The sequence below is a fragment of the Mustelus asterias genome, unplaced genomic scaffold (genome assembly GCF_964213995.1).
Source record: "Mustelus asterias unplaced genomic scaffold, sMusAst1.hap1.1 HAP1_SCAFFOLD_196, whole genome shotgun sequence".
In the NCBI taxonomy this organism is placed as follows: domain Eukaryota; kingdom Metazoa; phylum Chordata; class Chondrichthyes; order Carcharhiniformes; family Triakidae; genus Mustelus; species Mustelus asterias.
The window spans coordinates 262,699-284,725 of record NW_027590189.1 but is presented as its reverse complement, the minus strand read 5'-3'; the positions used below and the strand labels follow the sequence as shown (position 1 = coordinate 284,725).

Genomic DNA, 22,027 nt, shown 5'->3' with positions numbered 1-22,027 from the left:
GGAGGAGAGAATGTTTTGAATTTCTGTTCTGGACAGATGCTGATGGATTTTGGAAACTCCTTTTACAGGGGGTTAGAAGGGGAGGATTTACTCACAGCAAACTCAGACCAAAAGAAATGTTTGACTGTCTTGAATTTCTAACCTTGAATTACACCTATAACTTTCCTCATTTACAGGGACACGATTTGAAGATTGCAACATTTTTCCCGGACACCAATCTCTCTGAGATCTTTTCAGCTGCAGCAGATTTTAAAATTGAAAACAGTGAAATTGTCTTGAGGTGAGTGTTAGTGAGCATTAATTCAAATTTAGAGCATGCTCTGATTCCATGGATTCGGGCTATTATGACTCCTTTACCATGGATGGGGAGGCAATGGTGCAGTGATAGTGTTATTGGATTAGTAACACAGGGATCCAGGCAACACACTGTGAACCCTGGGTTCGAATCCCACAACGGCAGATGTTGAAATTTGAATTCAGTACAAATCTAGAATTAGAAGTCCATTGATGACAATTGTCGTAAAAATCCATCCGATTTAATAATGTCCTTTTAAAGAAGGAAATTACCACTTCCCCCAGCAATGCAAGCCACTCAGTTCAAGGGCAATGAGTTGTAGGCAATAGATGCTGATGCAGCCAACACATAGAGTCATAGAGCAATACAGCACGGAAACAGGCCCTTCGGCCCAACTGATCCATGCCAACCATGGTGCCCTCCCAGCTAGTCCCAATTGCCCATGTTTGGCTCATATCCCTCTAATCCTTTCCAATTCATGTACTTATCCAAATGCTTTTTAAATGTTTAAACCTGCTGTTTAAACCTGCCTCAACCACTTTCTCTGGCAGCTCATTCCATGGACACACCACCCTCTGCATGAAGAAGTTGCCCCTCAGGTCTCTTTTAATCTTTCCCCTCTCATCTTAAACCTATGCCCTCCAGTTTTCAATTCCCCTACCCTGGCAAAAAGACTATGTGGGTTCATCCTACCAATGCCCCCCATGATTTAATACACCTCAATATAGTCACCCCACATTCTCCTACATTCGAAGGAATAAAGCCCTTGCCTGTCCACCTCTCGTGATCACTCAGGCCCATTAGTCCCAGCAACATCCTCATAAATCTTCTTTGCACTTTTTCCAGTTTATCAATGTCTTTCCTATAACAGGGTTACAAAAACTGTACACAATACTCCAAGTGCAGCCTCACCAACGAATAATACAACTATAACATAATGTCCCAACTCCTATACTCAGTGCCCTGACTGATGAAGGCCAGTGTGCTAAATGCCTTCTTCACCACTCTGTCTACCTGTGACATCACTTTCAACGAACTATGTACTTGTGCTCCTGGGTCCCTCTGTACTCCTGGGTTCCTCTGTTCCTCAACACTCCCCAGGGCCTTACCATTTACTGTATAAGTCCTACCCTGGTTTGACTTTCCAAAATGCAACACTCACACTCAAGACCATAAGACATAGGAGCAGAATTAGGCCACTTGGCCCATCGAGTCTGCTCCACCATTCAATCATGGCTGATATTTTTCTCATCACCATTCTTCTGCCTTTTTCCCATCACCCCTGATCCTCTTATTAATCAAGAACCTATATATCTCTGTTTTAAAGACACTCAATGACCTGGCCTCCACAGCCTTCTGCGGCAAAAAGTTCCACAAATTCACCACTCTCTGGCCGAAGAAATTCCTCCTTATCTCTGTTTTAAAGGATTGTCCCTTTAGCCTGAGGTTGTGCCTCTGTACTCTGTATTATCTGTACTAAAATCCATTTGCCAATCATCGACCCACTTCCCTAACCGATCAACTGATCAAGATCCCCCTATAATTTTTGATAACCTTCTTCGCTATCAGCGATACCTCCTAATTTAGTATCATCTGCAAACTTGCTAACCATGCCTTGTACATCCATGAATGAATATTTTAACGGCCATCCATTTCTCTGTTTCACCTCTGCCCTCCCTGATCAGCTCTCTGCCATTGTCTACCTTCCTCTGCCTCTAACAAAGGGTGTATTTTAACTATTATTTTGGCAAGCTATGTCTTGATGTTTTTACCACTTCACAACTCTATTCACTGCTGATTTACCAGCTTAGTCTTACAATGTTCAGGAATTGTTTCTCTTCCACTGGAGATCATTTCCCTTCCACTTCTGAGCTTATATTGACCAACAAAATCTGAGACATTTTTATTCCCTCTAATTCATTCTGCCCACCCTGAAACGTTAATCTTCTTTCTGTCTAAAAGGATGGTCTCTTTCCAAATGTTCACAATTAAAGGGCAGCAGATGGCTGATATTTAAGGGGACAGTAAATTAATACAGGACAGAGATATGTCTCGTGTTATTATATGGTACCCAGATTAGATATATTATTTATGTTTCTGTAATAAAATACATTTATTATTATTTCTTGCATTATAATATAATGCTGCAGCGATGTTATACATTTCGAGCCATAACGTCATTACAGCACAGAAGGAATCCATTTGGTAACTCGAGTCCATGCTGACTCTCTGTATAACATTCCAGTCCCATTCCCACTCTATATCCCCATTCTCCTGAAAGTTTATTTCCTTGAAGTGCCCATCTACTTTCATTTTTAAATAGAATCCTATTCTGAATTTCTATCCTGTACTGACACTGATGATATGTGTAAACTCATTTTACAGGATATTGAAAGAGGAATCACAGGCCGAAATCTCAAATGTCACATCAGATCTGACAGAGTCATATCCCTTGGGAGCTGAATATCATCGGACTTTGAATCTAGAAGGAGAAATGATTGTCCAGTCTGTTGATTTGAAAAGATTTCAAACATCAGTGTGACTGGAAAAGCACCAACACACTGCCACACTCGAGTGAGTGTGTTCCAGCGCACGAACTAAAGAGCTTTAACCAGTTACACAGCCTGAATAAATATCACACCATTCACAGCAGGGAGTGACTGTACCCTTGTTCTGTGTGTGGATGAGGCTTCAACTGATTGTCCACCCAAGACAGAGGCAAGGACACCTGCACCATGGAGAAACCATGGAAATGTGCGGACTGTGGGAAGAGATACAGAGTCCCATCAGAGCTGGAAGCTCATCGGCGCAGCCACACTGGGGAGAGACCATTCACGTGTTCTCAGTGTGGGGAGGGATTCACTCATTTATCCAGCCTGCGCAAACACCAGCGAGTTCACACTGGGGAGAGACCGTTCACCTGCTCTCAGTGTGAGAAGGGATTCACTCGGTCATCCCACCTGCAGACACACCAGCGAGTTCACACTGGAGAGAGGCCATTCACCTGCTCTCAATGTGGGAAGGGATTCACTCGGTCATCCCACCTGCAGACACACCAGCGAGTTCACACTGGAGAGAGGCCATTCACCTGCTCTCAATGTGGGAAGGGATTCACTCGGACATCCCACCTGCAGACACACCAGCGAGTTCACACTGGAGAGAGGCCGTTCACCTGTTCTCAGTGTGGGGAGAGATTCACTCAGTCATCTGCCCTGCGGAGACACCAGCGAGTTCACACTGGGGAGAGGCCATTCACCTGCTCTGAGTGTGGGGAGGGATTCACTCGGACATCCCACCTGTTGAGACACCAGCGAGTTCACGAGTGATTCCAGGGGTTGGATTCTGCTGTTATTGTTTCTGCTCTCAATTACATCCAGGACTGCATTTTGTTCATTCTCACAGTTGGTCAATGGGGAGGGTCGGGGGGTTTCTTTCTGCTGGACTGGCCGGTCTCACAACTGCCTCCAGTGAGCTGATGCTCTTTGAGTCTTGTTGCGAATACCCGGTTTTAAATTTCACACGGATCACAGAGTGACAGGGTGTGAGGAAGTTAAGAGTCACTATATTTGTTTGAAACCCCCTCAAACGCCCATCCCATTTCCTTTGTAATTGTTTATTGTCTCCACTTCCTCCACCCTCGTAGGCAGCGAGTTCCAGGTCATTACCATTCGCTGCATCAAAATATTCTTCCTCACATCCCCCCTGCATCTCTGACCCAAAACCTTAAATCTGTGACCTCCTCATCCTTGTCCCATCAGCGAATGGGAACAGCTTTTCTTTGTCCATCTTATCTAAACCTGTCAGAATCTTGTCCACCTCTATCAAATCTCCCCTCAACCTCCTTTGCTCCAAGGGGAACAACCCCAGCCTGACAGCGACAATAAAGAACAAACTAACAGAATATGTTAATACCTGAAATCAAATGGGAATGTTTAATTTCTGTTTTAAAGATATTGTAAATATATTGTCCTGGACAATAAAGGAATTGGAAAAACTCACCTTGGGTGTGGTTGAATGGAATATATCAATCTGGAACCCACCAACAGTTAGTGAAAGTCTGGAATGTGTAGCTGGAAATCCCTCCCTAACAGCACTGTGGGTGTACCTACACCTCAGGCATTGTAGCAGTTCAGGAAGGCAGTGTTGGCGCTGATCGTGGCCGAGGCAGCTACATACAGCCACATATTCTGTTATAATTGAAGGACTGCAGATTGAATGTGAGGCATTATAGGACTGGACTATCTTGACCACATTCCTGTGACTGCTCAGTTTCTGCAATCACGGACCATTAAAGCTGCTCAGCAGGGCCCTGACAGAGGACCTGGTGAGAATATTTACTCAGAATGAGCTCGAATTAAACTGGGGCGGCACGGTGGTACAGTGGTTAGCACTGCTGCCTCAAAGCGCCAGGGACCCGGGTTTGATTCCCAGCTTGGATCACTGTCTGTGTAGAGTTTGCACATTCTCCAGTGTCTGTGTAGGTTTCCTCCGGGTGCTCCGGTTTCCTCGCACAGTACAAAGATGTGTGGGTTAGGTGGATTGGCCATGCTAAATTGCCCCTTTGTGTCAGGGGGACTAGCTAGCGTAAATGAATGGGGTTATGGGGACAGTGTCGGTGGGATTGTGGTTGGTGCAGACTTGATGGGCCGAATGGCCTCCTTCTGCACTGGAGAGATTCTATGAGATTATTGCAGGACCGGCTGGTGTTCAGCGGCTGAGGAACCTGGAATCTGTAAAAAAGGGGTCTGACTAATCAACAAACGGGGGTAGGTCGCTGACTAAGAAGTTAAGAAGTGTTCTCAGGCATGTTTAAATTATTTTATCATAAATTTGTGATAAGAACTGTGAGGGACTTGTGACCTGATAGTTGGTGAAGTGACGGTATACTCCAAGTAGCACTGGACTGAAAAGCAGACCTCTGAGAGTAGATTCTAATGGTTATAATCCTACCCAAGCATGGCCAGTGAAAAAATCAGAGTGGGGACCGGACAGGTCTCTTACCTGCCATTTGGAAACTAAGAACAAGAAACTTATCGATTAAAATTATGAGAGAATAGAGCCAATCTTTCGAGTCTGGATGACACTTCATATGAGCTCTTATAAAGGGTCATCCAGACTCGAAACATTGGCTCTATTCTCTCTTCACAGATACTGTCAGACCTGCTGAGATTTTCCAGCATTTTCTGTTTTTGTTTCAGATTCCAGCATCCGCAGTATTTTACTTTTTTGATAAAATGATTCGGTCTGATTGGAATCCCCACAACCCTCCCGCAAAACAGAGGGAGTGGTGGCAAAGGGAGAAAAAGGATCAGGATGATAAAGTCTGGGTTCTGATTCTCCGAGCCCATGTCGAATGAACAAAATGAGTGAATCAGTTTATAAAGAACAGAAGTTACCCATCCCTAACAAAAACTGATCAAATTAAATAGGTTGAGGAATATAACAAAAAAATTAATAGATGAAGTTTAAAACCATTTGTTTTGTTTTAATCTTGTGTAAAGTGATGTAATTGTGTGCCAAGTTTTTGCTGCTCACTCCCCATCCCTTTAGGTTCTGTAGAAAAGTTAACCCTTTCAGCAGACAGTTCATTTGTTTTTAAATCACTTGAAAACTCGTGTCTATTTTAGTTCATAATTGAAGATTTATGGGAATTGGCTAAGATGGGCTTTTTACATGTTTTAAGTATAAAAAAGTGGTCTTGAGAAGGCAATTTGGTAGAGAGAGGTGGAGGGAGAGATGTTTACAGAGAGGTGTGGAGAGCTGTTGGTTTTACAAGTTATCCATGTTTTTGGAGCAGTCACTTCATGTCCTGGTCTGAGAGGGATGGAGAGAAGTCTGTTCAATTGTTAAAGTTAAACTTTCTCTATTAACTGTTAATCAACACTCTGTTTTTTATCTTTCTGACTTGTTACATTTTTAATGATTAATAAACTTTCTGAATTCACCATTTAAAGTATTCTTTCTTGCCATATGGTTAAGTCACTGGAACCTGGTGTGATTTACGATTGGGGAGGTTATTGTAAACAAGAGAACACCCATAAATCTTAGTTCAAATAAATCAAAGTTCTGACAAATGGAATGTTATCCTTTATTATTCCGGACAAATGTGAGGTAATGCATTTTGGAAGGTCTAATACAGACAGGAAATATGCAGTAAATGACAGAACCCTTAAGGGTATTGATAGGCAAAGGGATCTGGGTTTACAGGTACACAGGTCACTGAAAGTGGCAATGCAGGTGGAGAAGGTAGTCAAGAAGGCATACGGCATGCTTGCCTTCATCGGCCGGGGTATTGAGTTTAAAAATTGGCAAGTCAGGTTGCAGCTTTATAGAAGCTTAGTTAGGCCGCACTTAGAATATAGTGTTCAATGCTGGTCGCCACACTACCAGAAGGATGTGGAGGCTTTGGAGACGGTGCAGAAAAGTTTTACCAGGATGTTGTCTGGTATGGAGCGCATTAGCTATGAGGAGAGGTTGGAGAAGCTTGGTTTGTTCTCACTGGAGTGACAGAGGTTGAGGGGGGACCTGATAGAAGTCTACAAGATTGAGAGGCATGGACGGAGTGGATAGTCAGAAGCTTTTTCCCAGGGTGGAAGGTTTAAAGGAGATGTTCGAGGCAGATTTTTTACAGAATAGCGGGTGTTTGGAACTCGTTGGCAGGGGAGGTAATGGAAGCGGATACAGTAGTGACTTTTAAGGAGCGTCTTGACAAATACATGAATAGGATGGGAATATATATGGTCCCCGGAAGGGTAGGAGGTTTTAGTTAAGTTGGGCAGCATGGTCGGTGCAGACTTGGAGGGCTGAAGGGCAGAATTTTGCCTTTATACTAATTCTTGTTGGATAAGGACATCAAAAGTATCGGGTATAACACGAGAACGCAACACAAACAGATCAGCCATGATCTAAATAAACGGTGGAGCCGACTCAAAGGGCCAAATGGCCGACTTCTGCTCCGATGTCGAATGTTGGTCACAAATTCCTGAGAATTGTGAAACAAGACTGGAAGATTCGCCTTGCTTGTGTTAGTGGGAAAATGTCCAGGAGAACCGTCTCTGTGAAGGACAGTTCTGGGATTAAAGGTTGCCAGACTGGAAAAGGAGGAGTAAAGAATCACTTTGGGCTGGTTTTTGGAGAAAGTATGTCAACATTCCAAGGCAGAGTAAAATATATCCATTGAGTTGGATATTTAATGGTGTTAAGAGTAAAAGGGCAAAGTTTAATTGTACAGTTTAAGGGCGATGTTCCCTATAAAAAAGTGTTTAGTCATTGTTGCCTCCAGTTTGTTGGAGTAAACATCAGAAAACTTGAAGTTTTGTCATGTGAATCTTTAATTTGTTTACCGAACAGTTCATTTAAAGCCACACGTTTCGACTTCCCATTTGAGCCTGGGGCACCTTTCTGTCTCTCTATTGCTCGTGTTAATGACAGCCAGGCGACGGAGCTGAGGGCTGAATTTAGCTGAGAATAACGGGGCCTGCGCTCCAGTTGGGAAACTGCCATGGGCGTCGCACTAATAGAGAGACAGGAAGCTGCTGGAGGACTGAGTGGGAAATGGGCCTCCAACCAATTGTTATATCAGTCATTCAGAACTAAAGAGAGACCCGTCTCTTTAAATACCTATACAGGGAAGAGGCTGCACTGAAATCTGTTCCTTTTAACCTGCACAAAAGCAGGAGGCTGAGATTGACGGGCTGCAGGAGTCCATTCAGCCCGTCATGTCCCTGCTATCTCTTTGCAAGAACTCTCTGATTCATCCAACTGCTCTGTTCTTTCCCCACAGCCCTGCAAATTCTTCCCTTTCAAGTCTTTACCCTTTGGGAATATACTATTGAATCTTTCAAGCAGATCTGAACAACTCGCTGTGTCAAAAAATAAAATCCCATCTCCCCCTCTGGCTCCTTTGCCAATTACCTTAGAGGGACTCACTTTCTGTTAAAGAGCCTGCCAACCCCTCTCACCCACTTTCCCTAAAGTGCATCAATCTCATCAGGAAAAGTCCAGCAAAATCAAATATTTTTACTGATAAAAGTTTATTAATGAAACAGAACATGGTTAAAACAAACAGAAAATGACTTGAGGATCAAAGACAACCAGAGTAAAAGGATGTTCACAACGTTCTGGACCCAAATGGTTTATCTTTAATTCATATGTAGCCTGTTCCCTGCCCTCTTTGTGGTAAAGGCAGAATTCTCTGGATAGTAAATTTAAAAAGAAGTTTATTGAATGAAAAAGGTTTACTGAATACGGTGGTACAGTGGTTACTGCTGCCTCACAGTGCCAGGGACCCGGGTTCAATTCCCGGCTTGGGTCACTGTCTGTGCGGAGTCTGCACATTCTCCCCATGTCTGCATGGGTTTCCTCCCCGTCCTCCGGTTTCCTCCCACAGCCCAATGATGTGCAGGTTAGGTGGATTGGCCATGCTAAATTCTCATTCAGTGTACCTGAACAGGCGCCAGAGTGTGGCAACTAGGGGAATTTCACAGTAGCTTCATTGCAGCGTGAATGTAAGCTGACTTGTGACTAATAAATAAACTTTAAGACATTGACTTTTACAGCTTCATGCGGGTGATCAGTCTGTAGAAGAGTAACCCTCTCTGGCTCCTTCTTTGACAGGAATTCTTGTGTAATTCAGCTTTGGGAGTCTGGCTCCTTCTTTGACAGTAATTTCCTTGGAACTCAGCCTTGGGAGGCTTCAGAATTTGGTTCACAAGGAAAACCTTCAGAACCTCTACTTTTATCCCCAAAGTGACCATTACTGGTGGCACGGTAGCACAGTGGTTAGCACTGCTGCTTCACAGCTCCAGGGTCCCGGGTTCGATTCCTGGCTCGGGTCACTGTCTGTGTGGAGTTTGCACATTCTCCTCATGTCTGCGTGGGTTTCCTCCGGGTGCTCCGGTTTCCTCCCACAGTCCAAAGATGTGCGGGTTAGGTTGATTGGCCAGGTTAAAAATTGCCCCTTAGAGTCCTGGGATGCGTAGGTTAGAGGGATTAGTGGGTAAAATATGTGGGGTGGGATTGTGGTCGGTGCAGACTCGATGGGCCGAATGGCCTCCTTCTGCACTGTCGGGTTTCTATGATTACCACACGTCAGAGTTGGGCCTGTTGTAACATGACAATTGGTCAATTTGGTCTCCAGATTAATTGAATTGGATCCGCAATTACTGACACCACTTTCTCTTATTATCTTAGACAGGAATACAAGAGAACTGGTTCATACTATCCCTTTATCTGATTCTATACAATACCCTTATTCACACAGTTTCAAATGTTGAGGCTAATCAGAGCTTGAAGATCTCTCTCGCCAGTACACTATGCCAGCTGCGGCACAGTGGTTAGCATTGCTGCCTCACAGCGCCAGGGATCGATTCTCGGCTTGGGTCACTGTCCATGTGGTGTCTGCATGTTCTCCCCGTGTCTGCCTGGGTTTCCTCCAGCTGCTCCTGTTTCCTTCCCCAGTCTGAAAGACGGGCTGGTTCAGTGCATTGGCCATGCTACATTCTCCCTCAGAGTAACCCGAACAGGCACCAGAGTGTGGTGACTAGGGGATTTTCACAGTCACTTCATTGCAGTGTTAATGTGAGCCTACTTGTGACACAAATAAATAAACTTTAAAAATGTATCTTCATTGCACATTCGTTACATACACAATTAAGATTTTACATTTTAAAAGCAAATAAAAACTCAGTCTTTTACTATAACGACTGATTCATTAATTGTAACTCAATTCAGGGTCACTGCTTATTCAATCACCATGATGCCCCCTCCGTGGCCAATTCCTGAACGCCCCCCCGTGCACATCCACCCTCCTTGGCAGAGATTCACCCCCCGCCGTCCCCCCCGATCACCCTCCCCCCCCATACAAAGCTCCCCCCTTGGCATCCACCCTCCTTGCATAAGCCTCCAGTCATTATAAATACCCCTCCACTAAGCCCCACCCCCACCCATCCCCTTGGCACTGCCCATGGTACATTTATGGTACTCAACTGGGCACTGCCAGGGTGCCAGGAGGGTACTGAATGTGGCACTGCCCCATGGGCACTGCCCCTGACCACCATGGTGGCTTCAATGGCCTCCGATCCCACCCCCCCCCCACACCCCCAGTGTGGCCCAAGCACCTGGTCCCCGCTGGTGAAGACCAGTAGTGATTCTCGCCGATGTGACGTCTCGCCAGTGAGGGGGGGAAGCAGCCATGCTGAACCCACCAATCACATTGTAATGTAGGCAACTCTGTGCAAATAACCTTCACTCACTTTCTGGGAATGAAGCCGGCAAAACACGGGCCGGGAAGATAGCAATCCTTTAGTCTCGCACGCTATCCTCCTGGCTCACCGGTCTAATCGAGCGGCGAGTCAAGCCGGTAAGATCGCCCCCTGTATCTTTCTTTCACACTCAGACTGAACAATCAGCCTTATTCTTGAGGCAGATTTCACAGAATATAATGTCCTCTCGCTGATCAAAATGAAAGAAGAAATTCTTAGTTTAAACAATTCCTGCTCGCTACACAGATTCCACAAGCATTGAGGTGAATACAGTGTGGTCACAACAAAATGACAACAATACAGTTCAGTAACAACAAACTTTTTTAAACTTCATCTTTTTTTAATTATATTCCTCAACCTAATTATTTTAATTTGATCAGTTTTTGTTAGGGATGGGTAACTTCTGTTCTTTATAAACTGATTCACTCATTTTGTTAATTCTGCATGGGCTCGGAGAATCAGAACCCAGACTTTATCATCCTTATCCTTTTTCTCCTTCTGCCACCACTCCCTCTGTTTTGCGAGAGGGTCGTGGGGATTCCAATCAGACTGAATCATTTTATCATAAAAGTAAAATACTGCGGATACTGGAATCTGAATAAAAACAGAAAATGATGGAAAGTCTCAACAGGTCTGACAGCATCTGTGGAGAGAGAATAGAGCCAATGTTTCAAGACTGGATGACCCTTCATAAGAGATCTTCTGAAGTGTAATCCAGACTCAATGTTGGCTCTATTCTCTTCTCATTGTATCGATATGTTTCTTGTTCTTAGTTTCCAAATGGCAGGTAAGCTCTGGTTTTTCACTGGCCATGCTCGGGTAGGATTATAACTATTAGAAGCTATGCTCAGAGGTCCACTTTTCAATCCAGTGCTACTTGGAGTATACCGTCACTTCACCGATTATCGGGTCACAAATTTATGATAAAATAATTTAAATAATGCCTGAGAATGCTTCTTCACCAACTACCTATCACCGTGTGTTGATTGGTCAGACCCACTTTTTACAGATTCGGGAATCTCAGCCGCTGAACACCAGCCGATCCTGGAATAAGTTTAATTCTAACTCATTCTGAGTAAATATTCTCACCAGGTCCTCTGGCGGGGCCCTGCTAAGCAGCTTTAATGGTCCGTGATTGCAGAAACTGAGCAGTCACAGGAATGTGGTCAAGATAGTCCAGTCCCACAATGCCTCACATTCAATCTGCTGTCCTTCAATTCTAACAGAATATGTGGCTGTATGTAGCTGCCTCGGACATGGTCAACCCCAACACTGCCTTCTTGAACTGCTACAATGCCTGAGGTGTAAGTACACCCACAGTGCTGTTAGGGAGGGATTTCTCGCTACACATTCCAGACATTCACTGGACTGTAGGTGGATACCAGATTGATATATTCCATTCAACCACACCCAAGGTGAGTTATTCAAATTTCTTTATTGTCCAAGACAATATATTCACAATATCTTTAAAACAGAAATTAAACATTCTCATTTGGTTTCAGGTATTAACATATTCTGTTAGTTTGTTCTTTATTGTCAATGTCAGGCTGGGGTTGTTCCCCTTGGAGCAAAGGAGGTTGAGGGGAGATTTGATAGAGGTGGACAAGTTTCTGACAGGTTTAGATAAGGTGGACAAAGAAAAGCTGTTCCCATTAGCTGATGGGACAAGGATGAGGGGGGTGCAGATTTTGGTTCAGAGATGCAGGGGGGGATGTGAGGAAGAATATTTTGATGCAGCGAATGGTAATGACCTGGAACTCGCTGCCTACGAGGGTGGAGGAAGTGGAGACAATAAACAATTACAAAGGAAATTGGATGAGCATTTGGGGGGCTTTCAAACAGAAATGCTGACTAAATACCTCTTAACTTCCAGCCTGGGCTCGATTCCCGGCTTGGGTCACTTGTGTGTGGAGTTTGCACATTCTCATCGTGTCTGCATGTGTTTCCTCCGGGTGCTCTGGTTTCCTCCCACAGTCCAAAGATGTGCAGGTTAGGTGGATTGGCCATGATAAATTGCCCCTTAGTGTTAGGGGGACCAGCTAAGGTAAATGCATGGGGTTATGGGGATAGGGCCTGGGTGGGATTGTGGTCTGTGCAGTCAATGGGCCAAATGGCCTCCTTCTGCACCGTCGGGATTCTATGATTCCTAACACCCTGTCACTCTGTGACCCGTGTGAAATTTAAAACCAGGTATTCGCAACAAGACTCAGAGGGTATCAGTGCACTGGAGGCAAAGTCATGAGACCGGCCAGTCCAGCAAAAAGAAACCCTCCGACCCTCCCCATTGACCAACTGTGAGAATGAACAAAGCGCAGTCCTGGATGTAATTGAGAGCAGAAACAATAACAGCAGAATCCAACCCCGAATATCACTCATGAACGCGTTGGTGTCTCAGCAGGGCAAATGAAGCTCTGAATCCCTTCCCACACTGAGAGCAGGTAAAGGGCCTCTCCCCAGTGTGAACTCGCTGGTGTGTCCGCAGGTTGGATAACTGAGTGAATCCCTTCCCACACTGCGAGCAGGTTGCGAATACCTGGTTTTAAATTTCACAAGGATCACAGAGTGACCGGGTGTTAGGAATCATAGAATCCCGACGGTGCAGAAGGAGGCCATTCGGCCCATTGACTCTGCACAGACCACAATCCCACCCAGGCCCTATCCCCATAACCCCATGCATTTACCTTAGCTGGTCCCCCTGACACTAAGGTGCAATTTAGCGTGGCCAATCCACCTAACCTGGTTTCTCCCCGGTGTGAACTCGCTGGTGTCTCTGCAGGATGGATGAGTGACTGAATCCCTTCGCACACACATAGCAGGTGAACAGTCTCTCCCCAGTGTGACTGCGTCGATGAGTTTCCAGATCAGATGGGACTTTGAATCCCTTCCCATAGTCCCCACAGTTTCTCCATGGTGCAGGTGTCCTTGTGACTCTACAAGTTAAACAATCAGTTAAATCTCACACAGAACAGTCTCTCCCGCTGTGAATGCTGTTATATTTTTTCAGGCTGTGTAACTGGTGAAAGCTCTTTCCACACTCAGTGCACTGGAACACTCTCACTCGAGGGTGTGTTTGTGTCTCGGGGTTTTTCCAGCCACACTGATGTTTAAAATCTTTTGAAGCAGAAAGAACATGGAAACATTTCTCCTTCTAGAGTCAAAGGTCGATAATATTCCAGTCTTGATTATATGATATATTATATTATTATGATTATATTATTCAGATTCTATGATTCCGATTTAAAAACAAATGAACTGTCTGCTGAAAGGGTTAACTTTTCTACAGAACCTAAAGGGGTGGGAAGTGAGCAGCAAAAACTTGGCACACAATTACATCACTTTACACAAGTTTAAAACAAAACAAATGATTTTAAACTTCATCTATTAATTTTTTTTGTTATATTCCTCAACCTATTTACTTTAATTTGATCAGTTTTTGTCAGGGATGGTAACTTCTGTTCTTTATAAACTGATCCACCTATTTTGTTTATTCGACATGGGCTCGGGAATCAGAACCCTGACTTTATCATCCTTATCCTTTTTCTCCTTCTGCCACCACTCCCTCTGTTTTGCGGGAGGGTCGTGGGGATTCCAATCAGAACTAATCATTTTATCATAAAATACTGCAGATACTGGAATCTTAAAAATAACAGAAAATGCTGGAAAATCTCAGCAGGTCTGACAGTATCTGCGGAGAGAGAATAGAGCCAATGTTTCGAGTCTGGATGACCCTTTATAAGAGCTCTTATGAAGTGTCATCCAGACTCGAAAGATTGGCTCTATTCTCTAATCATTTTAATCGATAAGTTTCTTGTTCTTAGTTTCCAAATGGCAGGTAAGAGACCAGCCCGGTCCCCACTTGAGCTCTGATTTGTCACTGGCCATGCTTGGGTAAGATTATAATCATTGGAATCTACTCTCTGAGATCTGCTTTTCAGTCCAGTGCTACTTGGAGTGTACCATCACTTCACCGACTATCAGGTCACAAGTCCCTCACAGTTCTTATCACACATTTATGATAAAATAATTTAAACACACCTGAAAACGCTTCTTAACGTCTTAACCTCCCCCCGTTTGTTGATTCGTCAGACCCCTTTTTCACAGATTCCAGGTTTCTCAGCCACTGAACACCAGCCGGTCCTGCAATAATCTGATTGAATCTCTATAGTGCAGAAGTAGGCCATTCGGCCCATCAAGTCTGCACCAACCACAATCCCACTGACCCTATCTCCATAACCCCATGCATTTACCCCAGCTAGTCCCCCTGACACTAAGAGGCAACTTAGCATGCCCAATGCACTTAACCTGCACTTCTTTGGACTGTGGGAGGAAACCGGAGCACCCGGAGGAAACCTACACAGACATGGGGAGAACGTGCAAACTCCACACAGTGATCTAAGCTGGAAATCGAACCCGGGCCCCTGGCGCTGTGATGCAGCACTGGTAACCACTGTGCCACCGTGCTGCCCCAGTTAATTTTAACTCATTCTGAGTAAATATTCTCACCAGGTCCTCTGTTGGGGCCCTGCTAAGCAGCTTTAATGGTCCGTGATTGCAGAAACTGAGCAGTCACAGGAATGTGGTCAAGATAATCCAGTCCCATAATGCCTTACATTCAATCTACAGTCCTTCAATTATAACAGAATATGTGGCTGTATGTAGCTGCCTCGGCCGTGGTCAACCCCAACACTGCCTTCCTGAACTGCTACAATGCCTGAGGTGTAGGTACACCCACAGTGCTGTTAGGGAGGGATTTCCAGCTACACATTCCAGTCTTTCACGAGACTGTAGGTGGATATCAGATTGATATATTCCATTCACCCACACCCAAGTTGAGTTATTCCAATTCCTTTATTGTCCAGGACAATATATTCACAATAACTTAAAACAGAAATTAAACATTCCCATTTGATTTCAGGTATTAACATATTCTGTTAGTTTGTTCTTTATTGTCGATGTCAGGCTGGAGTTGTTCCTCTTGGAGCAAAGGAGGTTGAAGGGAGATTTGATAGAGGTGGACAAGATTCTGACAGGTTTAGACAAGGTGGACAAAGAAAAGCTGTTCCCATTAGCCGACGGGACAAGGATGAGGGGGACACAGATTTATGGTTTTGGGTCAGAGATGCAGGGGGGGAAGTGAGGAAGAATATTTTGATGCAGCGAATGGTAATGACCTGGAACTCGCTGCCTATGAGGGTGGAGGAAGTGGAGTCAATAAACAATTACAAAGGGAATTGGATGGGCATCTGGGGGGTTTCAAACAGAAATAGTGACTCTTAACTTCCTAACACCCTGTCACTCTGTGATCCTTGTGAAATTTGAAACCATGTATTCGCAACAAGACTCAAAGAGCATCAGCCCACAGGAGGCAATGTTGTGAGACCGGCCAGTCCAGCAGAAAGAAACCCTCTGACCCTCCCCATTGACCAACTGTGAGAATGAACAAAATGCAGTCCTGGATGTAACTGAGAGCAGAAACAATAACAGCAGAATCCAACCCCTGGAATCACTCGTGAACCCGTTGGTGTCTCAGCAGCTGGGATAAAAGACTGAATCTCTTCTCACACACAGAGCACGTGAACGGCCTCTCCCCAATGTGAATTCGCTGGTGTGTCAGCAGGCTGGATGAATCACAGAATCCCTTCCTACACTGAGAGCAGGTGAATGGCCTCTCCCCAGTATGAAATCGCTGGTGTCTCTGCAGGTGGGATGACTGAGTGAATCCCTCCCCACATCGAGAGCAGGTAAAGGGCCTCTCCCCAGTGTGAACTCGTTGGTGTTTCCGCAGGGTGGATGAACAAGCGAATCCCTTCCCACACTGAGAGCAGGTGAATGGTCTCTCCCCAGTGTGAACTCGCTGGTGTCTCTTCATGTTGGATGAGTGAGTGAATCCCTCCCCACACTGAGAGCAGGTGAATGGCCTCTCCCCAGTGTGGCTGCGCCGATGAGCTTCCAGCAGAGAGGGGGCTCTGTATCTCTTCCCACAGTCCCCACATTTCCATGGTTTCTCCATGGTGCAGGTGTCCTTGCCTCTCCCTTGGGTGGACAATCAGTTGACGCCTCGTCCACACACAGAACACGTGTACAGACTCTCCCTGCTGTGAATGGTGTGATATTTATTCAGGCTGTGTGACTGGTTAAAGCTCTTTAGTCAGTGCACTGGAACACTCTCACTCGAGTGTGGCAGTGTGTTGGTGCTTTTCCCGTCACACTGATGTTTGAAATCTTTTCAATTCAACAGACCGGACAATCATTTCTCCTTCGAGATTCAAAGTCCGATGATATTCAGCTCCCATGGAATATGACTCTGTCACGTCTAGACGTGACGTTTGAGATTTCGGCCTGTGATTCCTCTTTCAATATCCTGTAAAACAAGTTTATAAAAGTCATCACTGTCAGTACAGGATAGAAATTCAGAACAGACAATTCTAGTTTCTATGGAACATTCTTTCCTATTTCAGTCCCAAAAAGCTGTAAATCTCCATCCCACACACTCTCCCTCCATTCTCACTCTGCTGTATCTAATATTCACCCTCCCAATTCTCCTGAAGGTGCTGATTGAGGCTGATTGACAGATCCGTGCTCACTGCTTCCTGTCCTGGACACTGAGACCATAACAAATAGGAGCTGCAGTCGGCCATTTGGCTCATCGAGCCTTTTAAACTATTCAATGAGATAATTCGTTCATCTACCTCAGCATCATTCTCCCCACACTAAACCCATATCCCTTGATCTCCTCAATATCCAGAAACCAATCAATCTCTCTCTTGAAAATAGTTGATGACTGAGGCTTCACTGTCCTCAGGGGTTGAGAATTCCAAATCTTCACCACATCCTTGAGTGAAGAAATCCCCTCACATCTTAGCTTTTGCTCCATCTTCTTGTCTGTTCCCCATAACTCTTGACACCCTTGTCAGTCAAAGATCTGTCTAACTGGAATATATTCAATGATCCTCAGCCTCCACTGGTCCCTGTGGAAGAGAAATCCAAAACCTCACAACCCTCTGAGGGAAGGGATGTCTGGAAATATATAACGTAGCTACAGTTCCATATTACAAGATATTCAGATCCCAACAAATATGACTCTGTCCAGATGTGACGGTTGAGATTTTTGCCTGCGATTCCTCGTTCAATATCCTGTGAAATGAGTTTGCAAAAGTCATCACAGTCAGTATAGGATAGAAATTCAGAGCAGACATTTCTAGTTTCTCTGGAACATTCTTTCATATTACATTCCCAAAAAGTTGTAAATCTCCATCCATATCTATGGATTCTATTTACAAATGAAAGTGGATGGGCACTTGAAGGAAATAAACTTTCAGGAGAACGGGGATATCGAGTGGGAATGGGACTGGAATGTTATACAGAGAGTCAGCATGGACTCGAGTTGCCAAATGGATTCCTTCTGTGCTGTAATCATTTTATGACTGGAAATGTATAACATCGCTACAGCCTTATATTACAATGCAAGAAATAATAATGAATGTATTTTTTTACAGAAACATAAATAATATATCTAATCTGGGTAGACATATCTCTGTCCTATATTAATGTACTGTACCACTTAAATGTCAGCCATCTCCTGGGGAAAGCTGCCCTTTAATTATGAACATGATGAAAAAGACCATCCTTTTCGCCAGACAAATAAATGTGTCAAGCTGAGGGAGCAAAGGATGTTCACCAGGCTGATTCAGGGAATCACAGGACTGATGTAGGAGGAGTGATTGACTAGGTTCGGATTGTTTTTGTTGGAGTTCATATGAATGAGGGGGAATCTCATAGAGACTTATAAAATTCTAACAGGTCGAGACAGGATAGATGCAGGGAGGATGTTCCTGATGGAGTCCAGAACCGGGGGTCACAGTCTGAGGATTCAGGGCAGACCATTTAGGACGGAGGTGAGGAGACATTTCTTCACCCAAAGAGAGGTCACCCTGTGGAATTTATTACCACAGGAAGTAGTTGATGCCAAAACATTGAATGTATTCAAGAGGCGGCTGGATATAGCACTTGGGGCAAATGGGATCACAGGTTATGGGGAAAAAGCAGGATTAGGCTATTGAGTTGGATGATCAGCCATGGTTGTAATGAATGGCGGAGCAGGCTCGAAGGGCCAAATGGCCTCCTCCTGCTTCTACCTTCTATGTTTCTATATCAATGTCTTCAAGAGAGAGAGAGAGAGACCTGGGCCAACCTTTCCAGAGTCTGCAGCCTCCCTGGATTCACTTCCTTTCCCTTCAGTTGCTGCAAGTCCCCAATTTCCCCCAGAATGAGAAAAGAAATGGAAAGGGGGAGAAAAGAAAGTGTTTTACTCACAGATGTTGCCCTCTTTTAGGTCAAAACAAATAAACAAACTCAAGTTAAATCAGGACAAAGTAAAAGGGGCAGCTCCCCAAAAGGAGGAGGAACAGCCCGAACAAAAATCAAAGTACAAAGGAAACTTAAAAACATCAAATTAAAATGTGATTATTAGGGTCAAAGTACAAAGGAAACTTAAAAACATCAAATTAAAATGTGATTATTAGGGTCAATAACGCACCCCAACCCCTGCAGTGCCCAACGGGCACGGAAGGCGTCAATCGCGCCCGTGGACACCGCATGCTCCCTCTCCAGGGGCACCCGGCCGCGAACGTAGCTGCAGTAGAGGGGAAAACAGTCAGGATGGACGGCCCCCTCGATCGCCCGGTGCCTGGACATGTAAATGGCGCGTTTCGCCAATCCCAGGAGCAGGTTCACGAGGAGGTCGCCATCCCGACCCCAACAAAAAGAGAGTGCAACCTAAGACACAAAACATAGACATGGTCCACGGACTCCACAAGGCCACAGAAGGGGCAAGCTTCATAGCCCGTGAACCAGTGAATCCTACGGTTGTGCGGAACTGCTGCATGCATCACCCTTCACCCCAGGTCCCCGATGTAATTGGGGCAATCCCTCCGTAGAGGACCTCTACGGAAACAAGGCCCGCCAAGGTGTATCTGGGCGACAGGCGAGGAGGCGGTAGTGGAAGGTGTGCAGCAGCAGCCCGCACAGGAGACGCCTCCGCGCGGTAGAAAAAGACACGGAGGTGGAGAGAATGTTTATCCTCCTACCCTGACCTTGACCCGGGAGCCGTAAAGGTTGGTGAGAGTCATAGCGGACATGCCAAATTTCCTTAGTCTTCTGGGAAAGTTGGTGGGGCTTACTTATCTACAGTGTAATTTTTCGTTAGAGAGAAGAAGGTTAAGAGGTGACTTAATAGAAGCGTACAAGATGATCAGAGGATTAGATAGGGTGGACAGTGAGAGCCTTTTTCCTCGGATGGTGATATCTAGCACGAGGGGTCATAGCTTTAAGTTGAGGGGTGATAGATATAGGACAGATGTCAGAGGTAGGTTCTTCACTCAGAGAGTAGTAAGGGCGTGGAATGCCCTGCCTACAGCAGTAGTGGACTCACCAACATTAAGGGCATTTAAATGGTCATTGGATAAACATATGGATGATATTGGAATAGTGTAGGTTAGATGGGCTTTGGATTGGTTTCACAGGTCAGCGCAACATTGAGGGCTGAAGGGCCTGTACTGCGCTGTAATGTTCTATGCTATCAGATCTGCAGAGATTTTCCAGCATTTTCTGTTTTTATTTCCCTTTCTTTTTCCTTCTCTGTCACCGCTCTGTCTCATCAATAAGACATTGGGACTCAAAGGGTTGATGCAGTTTGATGGACAAGTTGTCTCTATTCTGAACACTGGGGAACAAGCTCCTCCCACTCATTGACAACATTGCCCTCCACAAACTTGCACATGCGCACTGCTGCATATTGCCCCCAATAAAGATGGCAAACGTTAACCCCGGACGAACATGAGGAGCTGCAGCCCTGCTCGGTACAAACTGGGTCCGGGAAGCTCTCTTCCGCGGTTTGCGGCTTACACAACATGCTTACGCAGCGTTTCCACCCACCCGGGCGATCCATTGCTCTCTCCGTACCGCCAATCACCTCTAACAGATTTCCGAGCCCAAAACAAACGCCGTTTTCCATCGCCATTACTCACACTGCGCATGCTCGAGTTAAAGTTGGCCCCGCCCCTCGTTCGCTCCTATTGGTTGGAGGACCGACCGCTCCAGATCGGTCCTCCAGCACTGCCCCCTCTTCCCATTGGTCCGCGCTGCCGTCAATCAGCCGGGCATTGTGACGGTGACTTGCTGTTTGTCCAATAATCACAGTGACAGAGTCTCAGTGTAACAATGACACACACAGGCTCCAATACAATCAGAGTGGGGATGGAGCACAGAGACAACACAGCAAAGCACTGACTTACTCTGAGTGTAACAATGACACACACAGGCTCCAATACAATCAGAGTGGGGATGGAGCACAGAGACAACACAGCAAAGCACTGACTTACTCTGAGTGTAACAATGACACACACAGGCTCCAATACAATCAGAGTGGAGATGGAGCACAGAGACAACACAGCAAAGCACTGACTTCAAATCAGAAAATGCTGCAAAACCTCAGCAGGTCTGACAGCAACTGTGGAGAGGGATTCCAGACAACTCTTCAAGTCTGGATGACCCTTCGTCATGGATTGGCTTGATTTACTTTGGATTGACTGACTCTGAGTGTGACAAACACAGTGTTTGTTCCAATAATAAGAGTCAAGCTGCAGTGTGTTAGTGAATACAGTATTGGATCTAATGTAATGATAGTACAGACGGTTTAGAATCCCTACAGTGCAGGAGGCCATTGAGTTTATACCAACAGTGATCCCACCCAGTCCACCCATGTAGATATCCTGCTAATCCCCGACACTAAGGGCCAATTTAGCATGGCCAATCAATCTAATCTGCACATTTTTGGAGTGTGGGAGGAAACAAGAGTACCTGGAGGTAACCCACACAGATACAGGGAGAATGTAGGTCGGTCCATGGGAGATGGACCCCCTTCCGGAGGAGCTCAGGCCTTTCACCTGTAGCAGGACCAACCGCCTCTGCTTGGGGGCCCATCTCTGCCCCGCCAAAGAATCCTGGCCGATGAACTGGCGGGAGCTGGAGGCCAAGGTCTCCGCCCACCTGAATCGCTGGACAGGACTGCTCCGAGTGCTGTCCTCCGGGGCGCGAGTTCTCGTCATAAACCAGTTGCTCGCCTCCATGCTGTGATACCGGCTGGTCCCTTTGACCCCTCCCCCTGGCTTTGTCACCAATCTCCAGAAAACCCTCCTGCGGTTCTTCTGGGACAACCGACTGCACTGGATCTCTGCCGCAGTTCTGCATCTCCCGCTTGCGGAGGGCAGTCACACAGGTGGCGACCTTCCGCCTTCAGACCCTGCAGAGGTACCTTTACGTTGAGTCTTCTTCACGATGGTGTGCCATGGCGACGTATTTCTTCCATCAGTTGCACGGCCTGAATTATGACGTGCAGCTCCTGCATATAAATCTGGGACGTTTCGACCGCCCTGCAGGAGTTGCCTGTCTTTTACTAGGACCTCCTCACTGT

General features: G+C 45.5%; 2 protein-coding genes across 4 annotated transcripts in view; one reads left to right on the top strand and one right to left on the bottom strand.

Annotated features, from left to right (window-relative positions):
* The first annotated feature begins 2,996 nt into the window (after positions 1 to 2,996).
* LOC144485501 (uncharacterized) overlaps positions 2,997 to 22,027 on the top strand; it is a 38,385-nt gene continuing 19,354 nt past the window's right edge. Inside the window, exon 1 of the mRNA XM_078203645.1 lies at positions 2,997 to 3,593. Coding sequence (XP_078059771.1) covers positions 3,031 to 3,593 — 563 coding nt within the window. The 5' untranslated portion in view covers positions 2,997 to 3,030. The remainder of the gene's footprint in view (positions 3,594 to 22,027) is intronic.
* On the bottom strand, positions 15,378 to 20,591 carry LOC144485520 (uncharacterized). Of its 3 annotated transcripts, none has more exons than XM_078203663.1 (2): positions 20,491 to 20,591; positions 15,378 to 16,918 (listed from the first exon to the last, which is right to left on the bottom strand). In XM_078203663.1, exon 2 carries the CDS (start codon positions 16,565 to 16,567, stop codon positions 16,061 to 16,063), a length of 507 nt encoding a protein of 168 aa, XP_078059789.1. In that variant the 5' UTR covers positions 16,568 to 16,918; positions 20,491 to 20,591; the 3' UTR covers positions 15,378 to 16,060. The 3 variants fall into 3 exon arrangements, with proteins under 3 accessions (XP_078059789.1, XP_078059790.1, XP_078059791.1); XM_078203664.1 differs by having other exon boundaries at positions 20,474 to 20,587; XM_078203665.1 differs by lacking the exon at positions 20,491 to 20,591 and adding an exon at positions 17,655 to 17,691.

Coding starts and splice junctions, on each gene's coding strand:
- LOC144485520 (XM_078203663.1), bottom strand. CDS start 16,567: ATGGAGAAACCATGGAAATGTGGGGACTGTGGGAAGAGATACAGAGCC.